The sequence below is a fragment of the Cyclopterus lumpus genome, chromosome 16 (assembly GCF_009769545.1).
Source record: "Cyclopterus lumpus isolate fCycLum1 chromosome 16, fCycLum1.pri, whole genome shotgun sequence".
Taxonomy (NCBI): Eukaryota; Metazoa; Chordata; class Actinopteri; order Perciformes; family Cyclopteridae; genus Cyclopterus; species Cyclopterus lumpus.
In genome coordinates this window covers 12625775-12649225 of record NC_046981.1, presented here as the reverse complement: position 1 = coordinate 12649225, position 23451 = coordinate 12625775, and the positions used below count along the sequence as shown (strand labels likewise).

Sequence of the window (23451 nt, the reverse complement as noted above, 5' to 3'; positions counted from 1 at the left end):
ATTTATTTTCTGTTTTATAGACCAAACAATTGACCCAATTCAGAAAATAAGTACATAATATTAGCAAAAGCAATGTCCCCTCATAACGTCACTATGTAACATGAAGAAATTATTTGGCATTAAACAGAAAAAAGATGCAGAAAAAAAGCCAATGAGAAACATATCAGAGGGTTTATTGTATTATAAGCCAAAAAAAGACAAATTTCAGATGTGTAAGTATGTCTATAAAGAAGTATTATAAACATTGTTATCGTGGTAGTATAATAGCAAGAGCACATTTGGATAACATTTCTTTTAGGACATACACACAAATCAGTACAATAGGATTACATGAAACGTGAATTGGCTCATCACTTCCCCAAAGGTCATGTGAAGGCCTGTGAATGGGTCTAAATAGGTTATATGGATTACCACATCCTTTAAACACACAATCATACATTATAAACTGGTAGTATATACAGTATATCTATATATACTTGATTGACATTTTTCTTTCCTTAAAAGGAAATGACCTCTCTGTCCCTTTAAGGTTAAAAAGAATTAATTGTGGGCATATATTTTACAACATAGTAGAGCTGATAACACTGCTGTAAAAGCTGAAAGTCTCTGCATGAAAGTATAAAAATTTACCTTCAGTCAACTATCAATTTCATCAACAGAGACCCTAAACTGCTATTGCCAACGCTGTATTTGTTGGGAAGAGCAGGAGGTGATAAAACAATTAAGAGAAGCACTTTGACTCTCTTCTTATCATAAAACCATCACTGTGATGGACTGAAACATACTTTATTGCAGCCTATACATGCGCTTTCTATTCAGACAGGACAGCTTAGTACAAGGAAAACAAATCAAACAAGGCAGAAAGAAAAAAAGAGACCAACTAAAATAAAAAAAAGACAAAATTATAGTCTTCGGTATACTGTGCCACCATATTGTGTGTCCCGTCTGCCTCAAACCACAGTTCAGGCACAGTCATGTGTTCCTAAGTTCTTGTATCACCTTAGTATTGCTTTTATTCTTTGACTCTCCATCCTCAATTTCTTGAATTAATTTGACCTTCCCCACTCCCCAAACTTCCTTGTTTCGTCACCTCTAAGAGTTAAGGTGCTCCACTTGAATGGTGGATGCTGACACAGTGAGACAGAGGTCCTTGTGGGAAGTAATGTCAGCTACGCTGACAGGTTTGTACTGGATGTCACTAGCAGACACTGTCTTATACTGGTGCAGGTCAAATGGACAGGAGATGGATTCTGTCTGGGGGTAGTTGACCTGGCTCTGTCCCTGCTGGCCTCCGCTTCCGGCACCCCCAGGTCGGCCCGATCCTCCATCTGCGCCGTCTAGCCGGCTCTGACCCGGGAGCTGGCTTTGGTTCTGTTGTGCTGCCCGTGCTGCTGATGCAGACAGCTGGTCTGGGTTGTGTTTCTCCATGTGTTTCACCAGATATGTCTCCTAAGATGGGGGGGGGGGGGGGGGGTAGTTAAAGGGAAAATGAGTGCACACGTGACCACATTACATAAAATAGCGTCTGAGTGAGGTGATTCATAGTGTTTCATACAGAAAGGCTCTTCAGAAATGGACATTTGTCTTACTGAGGTATAAGTGCGGTTACAGAGACCACATGAGTAGATCCTGGCGTGCTTGACAGTATGTGTGGACATGTGCACCTCCAGACTCGCTGCATCTATGTATCCTTTATTGCAGTTGGTGCACTTGTAGGGCTTGTCCTTGTTGTGTTGACGCCGGTGGGACTGGGAAAGAAATGTTTATTGAAAACAAAACTATAAACTGCTAAAAATGTTTTACATAGTGAAAGCAATAAGCAACACATTCACTGGATGAAAAGAGAAAACTAAATTATTTCACACCTGTAAATTTGAGAGTTGCGTGAAGGATTTCTCGCAGCCTGGATGGATACACTTGTAGGGCCGATCTCCGGTGTGAATCCTGAATGGCAAACGCAAAAAAACACATACATGTACATAGACGGACTCCTATCACTGTCATGGTGATCTAACCTGACCGCAGAAAAACATGGAGGCAGAGGAGAAACCCAAGACCCGTGACTCACTTACCTATTGTGCTGCTGAAGATGACTGAGCTGTCTGAAGTGTTTTTGGCAGTAGGAGCAGGTGTAGGGTTTCACTCCGGTGTGGATGCGGACATGTTGGGCCAGATAGCTGGAGTTGGCAAATGACTTGGTACAATGGGGACACTTATGAGGCTTTGACTCTGTGTGGTTTCTGATGAAGGCAGACAGGAGGGTGAAAGAGAAAGGGGAACAGGATTGTAAAGGTAGATTGAGAAAAAACAAACATATGATGCTGTTCTTGAAATGTACATAAAAGTGATTCCCAGTCAGGAAGGCCATTCCAGACGAGTAAAAAGGAGATTGTAGTATTAAAATATTTGGAAACCGTTAACAAAGGCCACAAATTCTGTATAATTTTACACTTAACTTACACTTTGAGTGTCAATTGCAATTTATGTTCCTTTAAATGTCATGTGTTCATATAAACATCACAACATAACACGTCTCAATCACAGAATAACAAAGCAAAATAGGAAATTATTTAGACTCTGTCCTTGTGCCCTGGATGATTTGGATGTATAAACAAAGAGTAACACAATATTATGTGTAATAATTATGATTTGAAGGTTTTACAAATGCATCCATTTAGATTGGCATTCCTCCAGAAATGACATGTAAATTGATTTGATGACAGCCAAAAAGAACGAACAGCAACAGATGACTACAAATTAAGCAGACAAGGAAAGCAGAGCTTGGCAGCAAGTTGTTTCTGTCGCGCATCCCAATGCAGAACACAAATGTAATGGGAAGTATACCAAACAATAGCACAATGGGTTAGATGGGGTAGCACAATGGAGTTAAGTCTGCATTCAAAGCTTCATTTTAACGTGTAATTCTAAATGTGTGCATTTCTGTTGAAGCACTGGCAGGGGAAATGACAGAACATGCAGACAAAAGAAAGATGAAAAGTGGGGAAAAACTATGAAAATGAAATGCAAACCAGTACAGTGCACAAACAAAAAAAAGGAAAAAAAATATTATAATTTTATCAATTCATAGAAAAGAGCTCCATGCATTTCAGATGGCCATCCTGATATTGTATAAATCTTCTTATGGACAAAGCCCAAACTTTTTTTTTTTAAAAAGCGTAATTTGAATTAAAATGTTTGGACAAAGGTCACTTCTGGATGGAACTGGTAGCATGCGACCCAACATCTACATGGCAGTGTAATATGCGTTTTCACACCACTCCAATCTCTTCCCCAGGAGGAAGAAGATGACAGGAGTCTGGGCTTCAAAATGGGAACTTGGCAGGACAAGTTAAGAGGACAGGGGAATATGGTACGTGGTCGGTAGCGGGGAAGAGGGGTCTGCAGTACCGTGTGTGCTGCTGTAAATGACTGAGCTGCCTGAAAGATTTCTGGCAGTAGGAGCAGGTGTAAGGCTTGGCCCCGCTGTGGATGCGGATGTGCTGGGCCAGGTAGCTGGAGTTGGCGAATGACTTGGCGCAGTGAGGACACTTGTGAGGTTTGGCCTCTGTGTGCGACTTGGAGTGGATCTGCATGTCAGACTTACTGAGGAAGGTCGCCGCACACATCCGGCACCTACAGGCGGAGAGACACAGAAATGGGAGGGCGGGATGGAAGAACAAGAAGGAAGAAGAGGGACACATATACAGAATAACAGACACGAGAGAAGACAAAAGGAAAATAAGGAGATGAAGGTGGAGACAGGGGAATGAAGCATTGACCCACAGAAATAAATAAGATTTGATAGAAAATGAAACTCACAATAAAGAAGGAAAATTAATTATATAAGATAAATTAATGAAGACAGAAGGAGGGGGTAAACACAAGGAAAGATGCCATGGGAGAAATCAGTGAAAACTGACAGGGAAAGGTACGTAGATACTATAAAAAGTGAAAGAGCAGGACACAAGAGTGCTCGAGAGTTTACAACTCAAAGAGCATGCTATATAAAAGACAAAGAGTAGAGTAGAGGGCAGGTAGTCCAATGTGTGCAGAGGTGGACAGAGCGCCTATGAAGCACTGATGCATTTGTATCTCAAATACATTAAGAAAATGAATCAACCATCAACTAGAAAGCAGGCATGTTCTGCTACAACATGCAGTGAAGTGTGTTCAGAAGAGGTGTATGTGTGCAGCAGCGCCTAGTTTATCTATGAAAGCTGAACAACTCTATTTTGATTTTGACAGGACACAGAGGACCAGGTGTGTTTGCATTCCACAGCTAGAGCGGGGAGAAATGGGGAGGCACAGCAGGTGTTTGCTTTTGTACGCCGTACCTGTACGTCTTCGTGCTATCTTTCGGGCCGTGGTCTTCCTCTTCATTTGACAGATCATATGGGTCTCCAGTATGATGCTGCAAGGACGCCAACTGCCCAAAAACCATACTCAACGTTATTTGATCGTCTTTTTATTATCCATTTTATCATTAGATTGCCCTTTCTACGTCTGGATTTTCTTACCTGGCCACCGGCTGTGAGATGAGCCAGTATTAGCGTTTCATTTCCTAGTCCACCCACAGCACCAACCCTAGACAACGCCGTCTTCTTCTTTCTGCCGCGTTTGGAGGGCGCTGGCATCACGACCACATGGGACGCCACATCCCCGTCTTTTCGGTCTACAACAGGATCCCCAGCAGCCGGTTAATAGAAGACGATACTCTAGAGCCCTCCTGTATATTAACTGTTATCTACATGTACATCTGTGCTTATAGTGACGCTGAACAAAAAATCTATGCATGCTGCACAAAGTCTCTTTTTAACTGTACTTATTATTTCAGGTGTAATTGACATTTGAATGACTGCGGACATCATTGCGAAAGAAAGCTTGTTGTTGTATTTTTAACTGTGAAATGTTCATGAGAGATTTAAAAATCACAAAAAGGTTTAAAGTCCCAGTAAAACAAAGGTTTGAGCGTCTTTAGCTGCTGCACTGTGATGTATTCCCCAGTGAAGTTACGAGAAGTATTCAAATAAATCCTGAGCATGATTAAGAAGTAGGCGAGCTTAGACTGTGGCGCGATACACACACACCCCCTTTGTTGCGAAAAGTTGCAGATCAATCAATAGATGGATGTCATGATATTATTGGTTGAAATTGGTTGGTACTGGCTTACGTAAGCACACCTCATATTTTGTTTTACAGGAAGAATGACGATTGGACTTTGCTATTTAAAAACAAAGAAATGCATCCGTGACAGCATCTCCTGCATGTGGAAAATATCTTTTTTTACTGAGTCACTTAAACCATACGCTTCTGGCACATAATAAATGAAATCATTAGCTGCTCATTTTTCTGTTTTTATTACTTTGTAACTCCGGAGATCAGTCTTTGCTTTGAAGTGCTCAGTTGGGTTCATAACTCGGAGATTTCATTAAGAGAAAACTGAATAAAATCTAATTAAATGTTCACTATCATAGCATAGTCAGTGAGGACACTCACAAACGCCACAGGTTGATCATGTTCCAAATCTAAAGCTTTCCTTATTGAAGAATTAGATTTTAAAAAGGTGGTGTGTCCTGCGCCTCAACTTCCAATACAATTAGTTTTTATTACTACAGATTATTTTAGCCTCAAAAGGTTAGTCAAACATCAGTATAATGTTACAAATATATGTACGCGTATATAAACCACCAAGCATTGACATTTGGGAAATCGCTGGTCTTTAGTGTTGCTATAATACTGTATTGTTAGTTTACATCCTTATATGTAGTTGTGGCTGCAGATGCACCCAAGAAGCATTTGATCATGTAATATTACTTTATATTCAAATTATACATTGTAATGAAAGTCTTAGTCCCAGAAAATGTTATTTAGGCATTACATTTGGGATCCATAAACGAGCTATAGATCACACGTGTGCTTTACCTGCAGAATGGAGTGCTGAAACGATCATGGTTGTTGCTGGATGACCAGAGACAAACGATTGAGAGCAGGTGGGAGAGACAAGTGTTCCTTGAGGAGTTGTGATGACCAGACCAGCTTCACAGAAAATGACAGAAATAAATAGTCACTCATCACAAAATGCTACAAGAGTGAGACAGCAGAGTGCTACTAATGCATTATGTGAAAGAAAAGCCTGAGGTTGTAGCGTAAATGGAGACAAGCAGGTGTTCTCAAAGTCGTCCCACTGGCAGTGTGTGCTCTTAGCCCACAGTGCTGCTTGGAGGTAACTGGGATTTGTTGTTGCTCTCGTTAACTGAATTATTAAATAGAAAGCTATTATTTTATGGTTTCTAACTAAACTTAATCCAGCCCAAACCTTCGGTGTTCTTCTGATTCTAGGCTGTGCTCTGATCATTAGACTATATGTCTTGTATTGTGAGACTCACCTGCTGTCATGATGCCCGTGGAGGGGACAGACAGCATGTTCTGGGTGCTGTGAGCAGGGTGGAGGTGCGCCACACTGCCAACCTGCCCTCCTCCATCTATCTTTGACCCACTGGTTGGGATGGTGAGGAGCGCCGTTTGGTAGTGGGATGCAGGGGAAGAAGAGAAGGAAGCATTCTTTTCCTGTTGCTCTTTCATTTTGTTCAGGAACATGGCATTCTCAATCTGCAAGAAGAGAGAAGATGTGACACTTGATTAACCAGACTGGATTTCCTCAATCCTCTTCTTGTCGTCACAAAACAAAAAAAAATAGCTTATTTTTCATGTCAATCGTGAAGAAAGAAGAGTATTGTTGATTTCTTGTCCAGACTTACCTGTCCCGGTACATTGGGGATGGGAGACCAGAAATACGATGAATTAAAATGAGAGTCTTCCATCATTTCTGCAATGACAAAAAATGCAGAAACAATTAAATATTGTAACAACCTAGTAAGTACCACCACCGGTTACTTAACAGTAAGAAATATGACAATGTGATGGAAATAAAGTAGAATGTACTGGGGGCGAGTATGAGCTCCTTAGCCCCTTTTAATCCCCCAAACCTTTGCTGTGTGGGAATTTTATTATACACAATTTAATTTAGGAATATAGGTCTTGTATGCAAAATATCCATATTATATCTATACTTCTCAAGGCCTGTAAACATAATTGATTGTGTAAAATCAGTGAAAGAGCCTCCCTTAGTTTCCACCTCATTATCAGGTAATAAGGCAGGTCAATAGAAACTGTATATACTGACAATTACTATGAAATGAAGGAAGGCTGAATTCGGTTTCAGCTCCATGTTTGAATACTTGTGCATGCTGGCTCACTATGACCATGTTCCTGCTATGACAAGTCAAATGTCTTACCACACAAACTAATTGCCACACAGTGAAGCTGGGGGCTGGGGGGGGGGGGGGGGGGGGGGTGGTTAAGGGCCCCTGTAGATGCGGGGCTCTTATTGCAGTGGCTCACTCCGCTCGAGTCCTGTAGGATCCTAATGGAAAAAGCTCTAATAAAGAAAACAAAACAGATAAACAGAGAAGATTAAAATAGTCTTTGGATCAATACAAGTCTCAAACGCACCCGTTTACATTACATTATGACAGATTATGCTCCTGGAATGTTAATTACATCGATGGTCTAATGTAATGTTCAACTTTCTCTCCTGGGGAGCTGTGGGTTGTTTTGGGCACCAAAATACATGAACTGACCTCGGGCTATTTACAGCAAATTCAACTTCTTAGCTCGAAGTTGGCTCAACAGACCCACATTCCGCGTGATGAACTACGCCAAACCTCAAGCTAACTTTGATCAAATGCCACCAAATGGGACCTTGTTTACTATTAGCCGTCGCGCAACAGAAGGACTCCATTTCGGCTGCTCGCATCTTGTAGTTAATCAGGCCCGACGTACTGATTAACATACAGTTAGCTCGCAGACAGCGCACTGGGTCTGAAGTGCCCTCCCGCAGCTGCTTGGGGGAAAGAATAACAAGCAAAGCAGAAAAAAAAAAAAAAAAAAAAAGCAAAGGATAAAAAAAACTGAAGCGAAGGGGAAAAAAACCAATAGACCATCCTCACAGACTTCCGGCTGTGGACGGGTGGAGAGGCGGCAGCGGAGTCATGCAAATCTACCAAAAAATACGAGCGACTGCATGGAGAATACTGGCGTTTACCGGCGACGGCGACTTCGTCTTCCTCCCCGGAACTCCCGTAGCTCGGAACTATTTTGACTCGGTTTGTAAATATGTCCAAATTCCTGTAACCTGGTGAATTTTTTTTTTTTTATCGGCTCTCCGGTTTTTTTCTTTTTTTTTTTTTTTTCGTAGGTTTTTTTTCCCTCCGGTAAAGCAGCTGCCTCGTCTACAGCTTCACTTCCTCCGGATAAAGTCGTCAGACAAAAGGAGTATCTGTGTTGATGTCACTTCCTGTATCGTTAACTGAGTGGCAGTTTATTTAAATAAAGTATCTACAATGTAACATGTACTCGGTCAGTTGGTTGGCATCATTAAAGGGACTTTTACACAGATTTAAAACACGTCTGTGGTTGTTCGGGTCCACTTTCTTATATTTCAGTTCTCAGGGGAAGCAGTCGGCATGCTGCGCTGCATTCACGTGCTGTCGGAAGTAATAGTGCCGTAAGTGTCAGGGGCATAGGAAACTTTGTATAGCCTAAATCTTTCCGCCAAATCTAATTTATAATTTGACAAATTAATTCCTATTCTAAATATTCCTATTAACAAATTGCACGGCTAATACACCTTGGAGCGTACACAGGCCTGTGGTCGTAGAAATACTTTATTTATTTTGTTACATTTTAGGCCTTTGGGCCCTGAAGGTCTGGAGCCTTTTAGTCTGAGGGACCAGGAAGCACTAAGACTGTGCCCACAAGACATGTTCAACCATTGTGGGTGATACTATATGACTCAAGCTGCAACGATTAGTCAATCAATTGAATAACGTAACATTAATTAACAGTAATTGATTAAATAATTAATAATTGAAAAATAATTTCATGCATAAATCCAGCTTCTCAAATTATATAATTTGTTGATTTTCCTGTATTGTTCCAAAATCTGCCAAATAAAGATACTAGATAATACATTCTACTGCACAGATACAATTTTTAGAGGATGCTTTGTCAACAATCAATTGTAAAAATAGCCAAGTATATACGCAGAATCTGCGTATATACGTCCATGAAACTAATTGAATTATGTGTATGGACACATTTTGTGATACTTTGTTGTCAAACGTTTGTTGTTTCCGATAAAACATTGAAGTATGAATGCCTTTCCTATCACACCTGTTATGCTCTTCTCCCCAAAATAAAACAACCGTCATTCCTTTTGTATGTTTTCTTTTTTCATTCTTAATCTTATTTACGACGTGGAGACTCTAAAATATGAGCTGACAGATTAGCACTTGAAGGCAGCACAGTGGTACCATCCTTCGTCCTCCAGAGGGACTTTTAGTCCGTTTTGTTTTGTGACTTCATGCAACGTGTAAAACCGGACACACCCGCGTCTGCTTAAGGGCAGTCACGGGAACGTTCAATGTACTTTATTAATGTATTTATTGGTTCCCGTTTGTCAATGCAACATGCCATCTGTCCACAGAGTGTCGCTGTAAGGACAGCGAAACACGCCAACGGTATCATCAACATCCGGCGACACGTCCCCCAAACACCGCCGAGCCGTCTGATACATCTTGATTTATTTAAACCGATCCAGACTTCTCATTAATGGCCAATGTTGCGTCTTTGAATCTTTCTGCCAACCTGTGAGTCAGCCAGGCAATTTAAAGTGCAGGTAGCTGCCCCGAGCTTGAGATGGGGGAGGTGAGGAAGCTGCAGAAGAAGTTGAGACAGATTGGAAATCTGGAAATACAAATCAGTCTTACCCCAGAGGAGAGATTCAAGGTACAGCAACTCCTCATCTGCCTGTTTGTCCCAATGTTAACTGCGTGTGAGGCTTCTGTAAATCCTTAAAAGAGTTCCCTCATGTGTAACAACAGGTTATGACTGGAGGATTTTTACTACATCGCAGACACACATTCAGTCAAAATATGAAATAAAAACATTATCCATCTTCATCAGCTGACACCGGTTGAAAAACATTCACTAGAGTGGAGCTGTTTATTCACACACCATTAAAGTATATCAGATGTGGCACATTGTAGCCAAGCTCACACGGTTAAATCAAGATGATGTTTTAATGGTGATTTGTGAGGCTTCAGGGTTATGAAGGTATCTTAAATTAGGAATAACACCATAAAGAAGAAAAATATGTGATTAGCATGAATTTATGAAAGGTGGAATGAATAATTTGACAGCTTTCGCCCTAGGAAAGCTCTCCCATTGAGCAAAGTGCATCAGAAAAAATAAATATCAGGAACTACAGGGGCCTCAGTAATTTTATAAATTATTGTCATGCCCTACAACTGTTTTTTCTTCTTCTTTACTGCACTGCTGTTACATCTCCTAATTGGAAACAGGAAAATAAATGAGCACAGCTGAAGATCATTCTGTACCCATCATTTATTTCTGTGAAAAAGTTGTTTGTACTTAACTTGATTAATTAAATGTTATGCTACTTCCTATAACTACATTTTACAGGTAATATTTTTAGTTTTTTACGATCACTACATTTATCTGACAAATATGGTTACTTGTTACTTTTCAGACAAAAGATGAGTTTATAAAATATGTTGTCACAAAACTACCCAACAATGTACAAAATAGTATATCTAATAAGCTCAAAACAGAACACTCACAAAATTGAAATGATGCTGACATTGTTTTCTATTAAAAATATATTAATATCTAATATACCATCAGGGTTATTTAAATCTAGGACTTCTACTATCAAATGAGGATTTTAATAAAACACGTTCAAACTCTATGCCCCCGGTTTCTGTAAAGACCCCCCCCCCCCCCCTCTATAAGCCCAGATGAACTAAAACTAAAAAATTCATAACTCACAATCAGACAGTATGTACAGTTGGCAGTTGCAGTCTGATAAATGAAGACAGGTGGAGGATGTTGGTTGTGCATACAAACAACGTGTGGATTAGTGGCTTGGTTTACAACCAATCTCGTGCCTTCTTCCCTTTCAGATCTCCAGGAAGGCGGAGCTGCGTTCCAGATTGGCTGAGCTTCAGCTGCAGCTTTCTGGCCCGGAGCAAACTCTTGGGATTGTGGGAGACGGAAAAAAGGAGAAGATGAAAAGACAAGTGTAAGGAAGTGAGGGAGAGGTAGCAGCAAGAGGGGGCAGATGGAGAGAAACATAATTCTTCAAAAGCAACAACATTCACTTTGAAGCCTTTGATCTTTTTTGCATTTCTATCCAAACACACTGGAGGTCAAATACTGCTACGCTTTAATAAAATGGGAATTTACCACTATGCATAATGTGTCACGTAAACATCATTCAGGGATGTCATTCTCCTTAGTAAAGCCCCTCAGGGCTTTGTACAGATCACTGAAATCAGCATTGACGTCAAATTGAATGAAACACTCATATTCTTTCGAGGACTACGCGCTCATAATAAAAAGTACTGGTTTTGTTTATGTGAGACTTGGAGATGCTCTACAGGTATCCCCGTCCCAAAGTAAACCATGTGCCTATGCATTTTGATTATTCATTCAACCCTCACGTTTCTGCTCTGGCACAGGGTGGATGCCCCTGAGGCCCTTCCATCACAAATGCCTCCGGCCTCCAAGATCCTGAAGGGAGAAGAGCAGTCCAAAGCTAAAGCAACACCAGCTGCCAGGCAGAGGGAAACAGGAAAGGGAGCAAAGATAAGCAGGCAGGAGGACAGGACGGAGCCGGCCAAGGTGTCAGACCACGACCGAGACGTGTCAGGAGGCTGCTCTGACTTTGACACGGAGCCGCAACTACGACAGAAAGGTTGGATTAATTAAGAAAATGATGATCACAGTTTATCGCAGGCAGTTAAAAGCACAATGCAGTGCTTGACTTGTCATTTACATCTCAAATCAGATTAGATATGGGAGCCTTGAGGAGTCTTAATAAGCTCACGTGGCTGCCAGAATTAAAACCAAGAGGCTGCATTTGCTTCCCTGAAGGCAGGACCCACGTTTTTACATCCTCGGATGCTAAATTAGCCCCATGCTTAGGAGTGGCAGACTAATCCATATTGAAGAACTGTGTAGATTAACGAACTGGGGCGCTGGTGAGTCAACAGTGCTAATTGGACAAATACTTTCCTTTGCAGAAGCTGAATTTGCATCCCTCAAATCGTCCTGGGAGAAGGCAAAGTTTCGCTTGAGGTTGTTGGAGGGTCACAATGACATAGTCACCTGTGTGGTTGCTGTTGACAACCTGGTGGTTTCTGGAAGGTAAAGCAGGAAAGAAGCCTCGATTTGCATAATGGATGTGCAAAGTGAATATTTCACCTAATTTATCACTTTATGCTCCCGCTCTCTCTCCCCGCTGTCTGACATATTTGTTTTTCTTGCCCTGCCTCGATGCCTCGGAGCAAATCTCTCGCAATTTATGTCTAACGGTTTTTAACTTTGCTTGTTTTTAACCTTCTCTCACCCGCTCTACATCTCCCTTCCTCCCTTCCTGCATCCTCTCTTCCTCACTCCGTCCCATCTCCCTCCTCGCAGCCGAGATACAACAGTGAAGGTGTGGCACGTTCCCACGGCAACGGAGCAGAAGAACCTGGGGGGTCACTCTGGTGGAGTCACCTGTCTGTCTGCGCCACCCCCAGAGTACTGCAAGAGGCTCGGTGAGGACTCGCACGCATTATACACACACAACCGTCCATGTGCGGTGACTACAGCTGAGTAATGCCTGTGTCCTGAAGTCTGGTAATTATAGGAGCAGTTCATCAGATCAACCCCAGTGAGAGATAACCTCAGTCGACACTTCAGAGAGTTCACCGTCTGTCTGAAGCAGGCAGCCTTCCATCACTTAAACTCCAACGGCCTCTTCGGCTCTCCTCCTACACTCCTTCCCCACCTGCTTCCCCTTACTTAAAATACCAAGTTGAGAAGTGCAGTGCAGAAATGATGCAGCTCAGTCAAACTAATAGTCACACTGTGTTCAAAGACTAATTATTTGTTGTTGTTTTTCTTAAATCATGTCGATTCTCTCTTTGCCTCTTGCTTGCAATCTGTCCTCTTTTTGAACATCATCATTTATTTACAGCTTCCTCTCAGCTTAATCTTTTTGTCATCTTCTCTCTCTCTCACTCTCTTTTTGATCCCCGTTCCTTCCTCCTCCTCCTCTTCTGACCCCTCCCGCTCTTCTGTCTGTGTTTGCCCTCTTGCCAGCCCGGTCCTTGTCTTTGTCCGACAAGGAGAGGTTTATTTTGAGTGGCTCGGCAGACTGCAATGTGAAGATCTGGGCCCTGAGCATTGGTACGCTTAACACACACACACACACACACACACACGTATATACACTGTATATATTAAGGTAGACTGAGCCTCGGGGCTCTGTCTGGGAAACGTGTCTGTGTCTGAGTGTGCCTCATAACCAATGAATGCCTGTGTGAGAGGTGGTCTGTGTACTGCCAATGAAATTAGTATTTTCCTGTTACCTCCAGGGCAGTGTGTGAAGTCTCTCTACACGTTTAACGTTGTGACGGCACTCTGTTTTGTGCCAGAGGGAGACGGCTACATTATCACCGGATCAGGTGGGTTTTTGTGCAGAAGTCAAAGAGCTACTGACACAGTGAACTGAATAATTGCAGTTAGACTTATATTTGTATCTTAAATCTACTTGAATAAATGTACATGTCATCATCATCAATTCAATTCAGTTTGTTTTATATAGCCCAATATCACAAATTACAAGTGTGCCTCAGAGGGCTTTACAATCTGTACACATACGACATCCCTGTCCCAGGACCTCACATCGGATCAGGAAAAACTCCCCAAAAATAACCTTTCACAGGGAAAAAAGTGAAGAAACCTTCAGGAGAGCAACAGAGGAGGATCCCTCTCCCCGGATGGACAGAAGCAATAGATGTCATGTGTACAGATGAACAGCATTAGAGTTACATAAAGACATTACATGAATATGACAATGTATATCATCATCATCATCTGTTATTGAGTGTAGCGCAGGGCTATTGGGATGAATCAGAGAGATGGGGGCACACAGATTAGGCAGTCAGGCTCAGGTGGGTCGCACGTGACCAACAATAATGACTGCCAGCAGCCTGTCAGCACATGTGAACCTCACACTCTGTCACCCTTCAGACGGGGGGAAAGTTCAAGCCTGGAGCTGGCACACTTTCGAAAACTGCCAGTCAATCAACGCTCACCAGGAAGCAGTCACTTCCATCCAGGTGGGTGGGCCACTCGCCGACGTGCCATGATGTGCTGTCCACACTGAGGTTGCTCAAGCTGTTTTTCTGTTCAGACTATTTTTAAAGGCTGACACAAAAAAGTGTGCCAATGCTTCTTTCCCTGTAGAAGCTGTCCAAAGTATTAAAATGCTTGATTGTTTTAATTTGTGAAAAAGCCCCTTCTCAGAAAATCAAACGGTTATATTTCTACACTCTTATCCTCACAGCTTTCCTTGTTTATTGCTTTCAAACGGAAATCAAAGATATTTGTTGAGATGTAAGCCGTGGAGCTCAGACAATTTTAGAAAGCACACTGTACATATTTTGAGCAAAAAGGCATTTTTTTATGAATATCGAAATCCAGAGCTGCATATGCACTTTTTTTTTTTTTCAATTTGTAATCATCAAAATATGCCTAAAGCATTAAATCATAGCGTATCATTGTCATCCTCTTTGTTGTTTATCATGCAAAGCGCACAATCCATTTATAACCAACAGCGTCTTGGAAATGTATGTTTTGAAACTGTTCACACACTTCTTTTCCATTCACACAAACATACATACGTACATTCGCTCTCCCTTTTTCTGTGTCTCTCTCTCTCTCTCTCTCTCTCTCTCACATGAACAGTTACATACACAAACACACACACTGGGTAAAGACACAGATCACCATGACAACCATGTCTCCTGTGCCCTCCACAGACTCAGGGTCCACTGGTGTTCAGCGGCGCGGCCGAGGGAGGGGTATCAGTGTGGGAGAACCGGTGTTCGGATCGAGACCCCCTGAGGCTGCTGCACCACTGGGGCGAAGAGGTGACGGGCTGCGGAGGGGGGTCGGGCGGGCGTCTGACACTCAGCCCGCGGGGAGACAGAGCGTTCCTGGCTTACGGTCGAGCCTGGCTCAAGATCCTTCACTGGAGGACCGGTGAGCTCTGGAATGGGCAGATTGTGTGTGTGTGTGTGTGTGTGTGTGTGTGATGAAGGTAGATGAAGTACATTTGCATAATCTTTCCACCTAACATCTGTCCAATTATCACAGGAACCAGTTCCAAACTGACCAATCACAACAGCATCACCGGGATAACAGATTGTGTTCACCAGACAGGAGGCCTCCTAATTGGCTCCTGCTATGATCTAGCGAATGGAGAGAGCTCTCTTAACTGTGAGTCGCAGAGTAAACCGTGTGCAACCACAAGTAACTCGCTCCACTCAGAGAGAGTGAAAGCTCATGAAGGACTTTAGACCAAATCAAAAGGACGTTGTTTCCTCTGTTGACCCCCATTTCCTCCATCTCCCTCTCCTCCCTCTAGTGTTCTCTCTGCCTCAGTGTCGGTACCTTGCCTCTCTGACCTGGCCCGATGCTCCCAGAATCCTCTGCTTTGCGGCATGGACCACGGGGAGCGGAGACCACCGGTGGGTCACTGGAGGTCGCGACCTTATCGTATGGGAGCAGCTCCCCAGTTCTGGGAAGCAGAGGTGGGCACAGTTCACGTCAACACCACTTAGTCAAAAAGATTTTAATCTAAACTGCTCAATTATGTTTTCTATTTGCATATTTCTTCCAAGGTCAACTGCTCTGCTAATTCTAAAGCTATACGGGGATTTATGATGTGCTAATGAATATAACAGATTTTGACACACACCTCTATTGATATTAGGTGTTTAATTATTGTGAGTGTGAATGTTATAGGGGTGATGTCACAGCGAAGAGAGACAGTAGGTTGGAGTCCTGTTTCCTGGAGTCAGAGGGGGACACAGAGGATGACGAGGAGACTGACGGTACACACACACACACACACGCCACAAACACCTCCTCGTGTCTTCATTTACTGACCGGCACGCCTAATGAGTAACCACGAAATTGCAGATTTCACTATCACGTTCCTTTTAGATGATGCATGTTGTGGTGAATCCTCGTGACCTCCTTGTCAAATGTAGATTACGAGGATGATGATGATGATGATGATGATGATGACAACGATGAAGCAAAAGACAGTCGGTCGGACGGCGCGAAGGATGTCGAGTCCGGCTCGTGGTTTCGCTGCGTTCTCCAGTGAGTGCTGGCTTCTCATGCTGAGGACCACGGCCTGCAGCCATGAAGAGGAAATGAGAGGGAGGGAGCATAGTGACAGCGAAGGAGGGTGCTGGGGAGTGAAGTGTGACAGTGTCGGTGTTGGAGAGGGAGGGGGGGGAGCGTATGGCTGCAGACTGTGAGTGTGTTAGTGTGAGTGATAGCCAGATTGTTGTAAATATTATTTCCACACACAATAAAGCTGTCACCTTGTGACTCACCTCCAAATTTGTCTCACTTGTTGTCTCTTTTTTTAAATTTCAATCTGACCCTGCCTCTTCTTCAAACACCAGTCCGTTGCCCGACTCTGCCGGCGCAACCTGTATTCATGAATGTAAATAAAATGTTATTCTACCTTTATTCCCCCCGTTCCTTCATCCTCCTCCTGCTATTGCTCCTCCTCCTCCTCCTCTTTGATGTCTGTATTTCTGTCTCTTGCTCTCTGGGGTGTCCTTTGCCGGTTTTGTAAACATAGTTGAAGAGTTTTCTTCAACCTCCTGCCTCTAAAATGAGCTTACCAGTGTCTTCCTCAGTATCGTTTCTGTTTGCCTCGTCAAATTAATTTATTTTCCTCTGCGTCCATTTAATTGAACCATTTTTCCTTTTTTAAACACATAATTAGCATTTAAATCTCTTTCCTACAGTCTCTTGCCCTCCTCCCTACATCGCTCGCTCTCCCCTCTCTTACTCTAGCAGACTCTACATGTCTCTGTCGCTAAGGCAACCAATGCTTTTTTTCTCACATGCTCTCAGTATCTCCCCTTTTCTCTCTGTCTCTCTCTCTCATTCCCTCTCTTCACTGCCAGAGGTAGGCATGATAACTGCTATGTGTCGGAGTGCGTGTGTGTTTGTGTCCGTCTCCCGGTGTGCTCGTGTGTCTCTAAGTGACATTTCTGTGGCATTAAGGCAGCAGTTCTGGAGAGGAAGTTGTCTTTCTCCACGCAAAGTGCCACATAGAGTATTGGCTCCATGCATGACGCTTCTAATGATGATTAATGTGCACGTTCTCAGGTGTGTGCACTGTGAATGTGTGTTAGAGAGCAGAAAGGGCAATGAGTATGTACTTCTGTGTGTTTTTAAATGCAGATGAGGATTCTGTTCATGTGGCGAATAATTGAGCGTAAAATGTAAAAAGCCCAGGAGAGTTTATGCTTCTTATTTTTTGTAAAGATGACAGAGTTGGCTTTCTGCCAATACTCTGACTGGCGTCTACATGTTTTTTATCTGGCAACATAAAAGAAGAAAAAAAGCAGGACCCTCCTCTTTCTCTCGCTCTCTCTGTATCGCTGTCTCCCCCCCCCCCCCTCTCTTGCCCCTCTGTCCTTTCTTACAGAGAGAGATGATCGGAGGAGCGGAGTCTCAGTGAACAGAGCGAAGCGATGGAGAGATGGTAAGATGGATATTAACTGAGGTGAAGGAGGGGTGTATGGGGGTGCTGATGCTTAAAATGTCATTCTGAGTGATGACCGGCATAAGAATCCATTTCTGAGCTGATGAGGTTGTGCCTGTGGACAATACATTTCTGTAGATAACTTCTCTGTCAGTCCACCACCTCTCATTCTTTCTCCTCCACTTCTCTTCCAGCTCCATCTCTCCTGTCGCACGACTGACTGCCCTCCGCTTCCTCGTCTCCATCCTCTTGGTTGCTCTGGTGACACAGCCCTCCACCTGTAACCGTGACAATAGTGAGGACGAGGAGCAGGCAGACGCCCTGTCGGTCCAGCTGTCCGTCACAGCCCAGGTCACACCCACGCCTCTGTGGGCAGTGGTCTGGGGTCCCACGCAGCCTCTAGAGGATGAGACCTATCACTTCCTTTCCAGCCAGGAAACTGACCCCCTGCACCAGCATGGGAATCAGCAGGAGGCCAGCACCACCAAGTCAAACTGGCCAGCGAGCATGCAGCCCCGAGAGGAGGCACCGCTGGAGTCTAAGGACCTGGAGGGAGTGGAGGACGGAGGGATGAAGGCGGAGGAGACGGAGCCTGAGGAAGGTGGGCATCAGGAGATGCACATGATGGATTTCTAAATAAAGATAGCCATGAGCCAAAGCCCATGTGAACACACACACATGCCGCAAGTCCTCCAGGGAATTAGCTGTCACCAGTGTGAAGGCTGCTGTGAGCTGCCGGCTGTGTCTGTGGCGGGGAATGCCTAATAAAGTTCTCATCACTCACAGGGAGGAATTGGCCGCTGTCAAGATATCGTCGGATTTGTGATGATAGTTGGAGGACAGCGTCTCGCACATTCAATATGATGTTTCACCTGGTTTTATTGATCTCTTCTTTTGTTCTGGATACAAGTATACATGGTCATGGTCTGAGATTAGTAATTGCACGAGTGTGTGTGTGTGTGTGTGTGTGTGTGCGCATGTGTGTGTGTGTGTGTGCGTGCGTGTGTATGTGTGTTACAGTGGACCCTCAGTTCTACGTCACCTTGACCATCTCCTCGCTGCTCTTCCTGACTGCAGTCGTCATTACAGCCAAACTCTGGTAGGAATCTCCAAAATATCGTGTGCGTGTGTGTTTGTGTGTGTGTGTGTGTGTGTGTGTGTGTCCATGTGGCCATATAAATATGAAGTGGGCATTGCTGAATAAGGGTGAATGTTTAGCAATCTTTCCTTGTATGAATCGCCTCTCCCAGCAGGTGAGCAGCACTGGTTCTCACAACTTTTATAGTAAAAGTTGTGGATTATAAAATGTATAATTTTAAGAACACACACACAGCGAGATGCAGTCCAGCTTCAACATAAGTTGCCTCTTCATTTTGTATTTCTAGAGGTGTCTGAAAGCATTTGTAGACCTCCTTGATTACATTTGCTCTGAGAAAGTCATTTTTTCCTTTAACAATAGCGTGAAGCAGAGATGTGTTGAGATTGATTAAATATTACTTAAGAACAGAGGTTCTTAAGTGATTTTGAGATCAAAATTGGGATTCTTAGTTTACATCTTGTTAATTGCGTGATAATTGTATTCAAATGATCTTGAGGGGACTAATCTTTCGTTGACTTGGTTATAATCCGTAGACATATCCAACACTCAGGTTTCACTCATATCCAAATGTCACAAGTAGACATAGCTTAGTTGTGAGTGGTGAATGTTATGTGAACAGCTGATTTGGAGATTAGTCAATGCTGTGCATAACTGTTAAGAGATTGAAGTATCATGTGTTTTGAAAACTGGAGCTTAAAGAGATTTTCATTTGTTCATCTTGTACTGGAAAATTGGAGACTTACTGCTTTCTGCTCACTGATGGGTCAAGATAAACATTGATGAACTGTGCCAGATGTGTATGGATTTAGTGAAGATAAGACTTTGATAGTTGCAGATGTGTTAGCATGTGAATGTTGGCTTGTCTGTCATGTGTAACCCCTGATCCACGATTACATAATGTGTCTGTATTCCTCCCTAAACCGAGAGCCGAGTAATAGCTTACTAATGACTTTATTAACAACACTTGTGTTCCTGAAAGTCACAGTTGGCACAGATGTGTCATTTGGTTCCATTAGAGTTGCAATGATTAAACATGTACTATAACCATTAGGATGGAACTGGAAACAAAAACAGATATGTTGCCTTACAGACTTGAGCAATAACATGGCGTCACCGGCCATTAAGCCTCTCGGAGCGTTGTAACACAAGGTGGGGGGGGGGGGGGGGGGGGGGGGGGGGGGGGGGGGGGGGGGGGGGGGGGGGGGGGGGGGGGTTCTGTGTGCGTTACCTTTTCAGGCCTCGGGAGGAAGCTTGCTGCACACATGACCATTAAGTAAAGGGGGAGCCATCTATGTGAGGCAGTGGAGCACTTCCACGCTTTGCTGATCAAACCGATATCACCTAGTTCATTTGACCACTGGGACTTCTCTCTGCCGACAGCTCACGCTCTTTTTCTTGTCAACCTTTTCTCACCCATCTATACTTTTACTCTCCTCCTTACTGTACGGCCGGTGTCTGCTCATCTTACCCACATATCTATTGCATCATGATGTTTTTGACTTCCATTGCCTGAATCAGGATAATTATTCTCCTTCACATTAGGGACAGTTCAACCAAAGATGAAAAGAATCACATTTGTATCAGTGGTAGAGAGAGTATATGTCAGTATAGTGCCAATATAATACATTTTTAAAACCCAACAGCAACGTTTCTCTCCGGGATAATCCACAGACCTTGCTGTGAGCTGTTCCAAGTAGGAACTCATTTATTACCAAATGTCGAGGGATTAATAAGTAAGGGGAAAAATAAAATGAACTGTCCCTTTAAAATCTGTTTTGCTCCCACACTCCTACATTATCTCCGCTCGCTCTCTTTCTAACCCTCACTCCCTCCTCCCACTTGGCCCTCCTTTCCCATCGCCCCTCAGGGTTGTTTTCCTCTCTCTCCCGAATACCTGTGTTTCCCTTCTCCCTTCATGTTCTTCGCTTACTTCCAGTTATCACCATTGCCTTGCTCTAACGCTGCCTGTCTTTGCACAGCTGTGCTCCTCTTATCTCCGCCACCAGTCTCCTATCTCCCCCAGCACCGCCAGTCCCACTGCTGATCCGTAGATAATCCTCCAGCTTGCTGTGAGCTGATACACGATAAAGCCCCTTTTCTCTCTGTTCCAACGACTTGCCTTCGCCGTTGTTTCGATAACTTACTCCAGCGGGCGCCCCGCCGTGGAGGAAAACCTCACATTGCTGGTGATCCAAAGTGGCCCTACAAAGGATTCGAGGCTGGAGACATGGCAGCAGCCCTCTCTATAGACTGGCTCGTGCTTCAGTGTCATAAATGTTAAATAACGCCATGTGTTAGATGGAGGGGCCACGACATGAACGGGAGAGCGGCTACAGATGGACTGAAATGATGCCTATAGTGGAACTTGGCCATCGTCCAGTTCATTCTGATTATAGAAGAGCGGCATATGTGCTCAGTGATTTTTCCCAGCCCCAAAATCGCGAGTGTGGCTAATGTTATCAAGCGTGACAATGTCTGTGTGTATATATGTGTGTGTGTGTGTGTGTGTGTGTGTGTGTGTGTGTGTGTGTGTGTGTGTGTGTGTGTGTGTGTGTGTGTGTGTGTGTGTGTGTGTTGTGGGTGTGCCAGAACAGGTGTTACTGAGGTAAGATGAGGGTGCAGGATGGCGACAAGAACAGCTTTGTTGTGCGTCTAAATATTGTGAAGAGCGTGAACGTGTGGCTCTCTGTCTTCACCTTCCTCCCTGAAACAATGGCACGCCACCTCTCTGTGATGCGTCACCCCTCTGGCCATTCCTTAACCTGGCTGCATCCTTCCCACCTCACCCCTCCTGTCTCAACTCCCTTCCCCCCCCCCACAGTGCCGGTCTCCTTCCCCCTTCTCGCCCCCCACCCACCCCCACCCCCCCCCCCCCCCCCCCCCCCACGTGTTTTAATGAGTCCGATGAGTGCACTAATTCTCTCACACAGTGGCACGTGACGTGTTCGCTGATGCTAAATGCTCGACTGTTCTCGATGGTCTCTGACTCTGTCCTCTGTCTCTCCCCCCTCTGCCTTTTTCTCCTTCTGCTGTTTTATTCTGTGCATCTGTCTGTCTCCTTAATTCCACCCTTCTCTATCATTTCATGCTCCCTGTCTCTCCCTCTCTAACCTTCTTTTACAGTGTTAATCTGTCTCTCTAAACCTCCAACTTTCTTTGAGTCATTTCATCTTGGTCTTCTATTCCTGTCCCTCTTCTCTTTGTCTCTTTTTTTTTTTAATTCCCACCCTTTTCTTTCCCTATCCTCCGGCTGGATTATCTGTGCCATTTTCTGTCTCCCCTTCACCAACCTCCCCCCCCCCCCCCCCCCAACCCCCCCCCCCCCCCCCCCCCACCCCCCCAACCCCCCCTCCCCCCCCCCCCCTCTATCCTCTATCCCTATTCCACGAGTCTCCCCCATTGTCTCGCCTCCCTACAACCCCTCTCCCCTACATTCCCCATCTGTGTCATCTTTTGTATACCAGTTACGATCACAGCTGTTCCCAGCATCCACCCCCTCTTTCTCGTGGATTGGCACCCCCCCACTCCCTCGCGCTCCCTCGTTCCCTCGCTTCGGAGGACAGCCGGCAGACGTTGCACAGCACCTCCTCCTCCTTCACCGACAGAGAGAGGTAATGAGTCGCCTCACCAGCTCGGCACAGTCTTAAATGTGTGTGTCTACATCTAAGAGTCTGATGTGCATGTTTGAGTTTCTGTGCACTTCTACATTCAAGTTTGCTTCTTTGTGTGTGTGAAGCAGCATTATTACTCCTTCTCTTTTATAAGGATGTACATGGAGTATAACTGGGAAGTAGTGGTTCTCTCTGAGGAGTATTCAGGCCTGGAGTGTTTGTTCTCCTGTAAGATGTACCCGTGTGTTAAACTCCCTCTACGCATGAGTCATACTGGGCCCCAGTCACCGTCCATGAAATGCAGCTTTTATTTGAGGGTATTCAAAGTTAATCTCAATCAGGATAATTATAGTGCTGTACTCCCGCTCACTTCCTCCCCCCCCCCCCCAATCAGCTTTTCCTCCACCGTCCTCCTCTTCCTCCTTCTCTTCCGTCTCTTCTCCTCGCCGCCCTCTCAGTCCCCTGCGATGCAGCTTTCCGTTTGGGTGTACACCAATTTTCCAGCTTCGGGCCTCCCTGCTCCTCTCCCCTGCTCCCTCTCCTCCCATTCCTCAGAGTTCCCGAAGCTTCCCACAACCTCCTTTTTTTGTCTCATTTTTTGTTTTCTCTCACTCTTCTTCTCTGTGTCTCTCGCTGTGTCAGGATCCCAGTTGTGAACCTCTGAGGTGACTGTTTTTCCATACGGTAAACATTTCTTCCGGGCCTGAAGAGGAACATCAACACGACCAGAGGGTGTGCCCGCAGCACCCTTCATTTTCTCTGAAACTGTGAATTGAATCAAGGGGTTCCAGGTATCCAGCCATCACAAAACACATGGGCTTCCCTGAGGTCAAAAAACACATCTCCCTGCAGCTCCCTCCCTCCTTCCTTCCTTCCCTCTTTCCTCAGTGCTTGGTATAAATGTCTTTCACGTGGCTCATGCGTCGCTGTAACCTGCTCCCTGTTTTCCACCTCCTGTAATGGCCCCCGCGACGACCCGCCATGACTAATTCACAAACAAGCAGTTTAACAGACCAATTCAGTAC

The 23451-nt window shown here is 44.3% G+C and overlaps 3 protein-coding genes across 5 annotated transcripts; 2 read left to right on the top strand and 1 right to left on the bottom strand.

The window, feature by feature from the left end:
• Positions 1-152: 152 nt before the first annotated feature.
• znf384b (zinc finger protein 384 b) lies at positions 153-8325 on the bottom strand. 3 transcript variants are annotated; one of them, XM_034553794.1, is made up of 12 exons: positions 8105-8325; positions 7296-7438; positions 6759-6826; positions 6387-6609; positions 5923-6036; positions 4518-4672; positions 4335-4426; positions 3409-3633; positions 2073-2240; positions 1866-1944; positions 1590-1748; positions 153-1449 (listed from the first exon to the last, which is right to left on the bottom strand). In XM_034553794.1, exons 3-12 carry the CDS (start codon positions 6822-6824, stop codon positions 1093-1095), a joined length of 1638 nt encoding a protein of 545 aa, XP_034409685.1. In that variant the 5' UTR covers positions 6825-6826; positions 7296-7438; positions 8105-8325; the 3' UTR covers positions 153-1092. The 3 variants fall into 3 exon arrangements, with proteins under 3 accessions (XP_034409685.1, XP_034409686.1, XP_034409687.1); XM_034553795.1 differs by lacking the exon at positions 8105-8325 and adding an exon at positions 7641-7940; XM_034553796.1 differs by lacking the exon at positions 3409-3633 and having other exon boundaries at positions 8105-8324.
• A 1099-nt stretch (positions 8326-9424) lies between these two features.
• si:ch211-154o6.3 (uncharacterized protein LOC563854 homolog) lies at positions 9425-16492 on the top strand. Its single transcript, XM_034553793.1, has 13 exons — positions 9425-9849; positions 11046-11164; positions 11604-11839; positions 12168-12291; positions 12565-12686; positions 13234-13320; positions 13509-13598; positions 14167-14255; positions 14958-15180; positions 15295-15417; positions 15566-15731; positions 15946-16034; positions 16194-16492. The coding sequence occupies exons 1-13, from the start codon at positions 9760-9762 to the stop codon at positions 16310-16312; spliced, it is 1677 nt and encodes a 558-aa protein (XP_034409684.1). The 5' UTR covers positions 9425-9759; the 3' UTR covers positions 16313-16492.
• Positions 16493-17705: 1213 nt separating this feature from the next.
• On the top strand, positions 17706-22430 carry pianp (PILR alpha associated neural protein). The gene is made up of 4 exons (XM_034554356.1): positions 17706-17716; positions 17911-18317; positions 18737-18815; positions 22280-22430. The coding sequence occupies exons 1-4, from the start codon at positions 17706-17708 to the stop codon at positions 22428-22430; spliced, it is 648 nt and encodes a 215-aa protein (XP_034410247.1).
• Positions 22431-23451: the final 1021 nt, after the last annotated feature.

What these genes read in the sequence shown, in the direction of transcription:
- znf384b (XM_034553794.1), bottom strand. Translation starts at nt 6,824, where the DNA reads ATGATGGAAGACTCTCATTTTAATTCATCGTATTTCTGGTCTCCCATC. An exon ending in TTCAGCACTCCATTCTGCAG is followed by an intron (nt 4,673 to 5,922) that starts GTAAAGCACACG and finishes ATCCTGTTGTAG; the next exon opens with ACCGAAAAGACGGGGATGTG. An exon ending in CATCTTCAGCAGCACAATAG is followed by an intron (nt 1,945 to 2,072) that starts GTAAGTGAGTCA and finishes TTTGCCATTCAG; the next exon opens with GATTCACACCGGAGATCGGC.
- si:ch211-154o6.3 (XM_034553793.1), top strand. Translation starts at nt 9,760, where the DNA reads ATGGGGGAGGTGAGGAAGCTGCAGAAGAAGTTGAGACAGATTGGAAAT. An exon ending in GATCTGGGCCCTGAGCATTG is followed by an intron (nt 13,321 to 13,508) that starts GTACGCTTAACA and finishes TGTTACCTCCAG; the next exon opens with GGCAGTGTGTGAAGTCTCTC. An exon ending in AAGCAGTCACTTCCATCCAG is followed by an intron (nt 14,256 to 14,957) that starts GTGGGTGGGCCA and finishes TGCCCTCCACAG; the next exon opens with ACTCAGGGTCCACTGGTGTT.
- pianp (XM_034554356.1), top strand. An exon ending in GGAGACGGAGCCTGAGGAAG is followed by an intron (nt 18,318 to 18,736) that starts GTGGGCATCAGG and finishes TGTGTGTTACAG; the next exon opens with TGGACCCTCAGTTCTACGTC. An exon ending in GTCATTACAGCCAAACTCTG is followed by an intron (nt 18,816 to 22,279) that starts GTAGGAATCTCC and finishes TTTGTATACCAG; the next exon opens with TTACGATCACAGCTGTTCCC.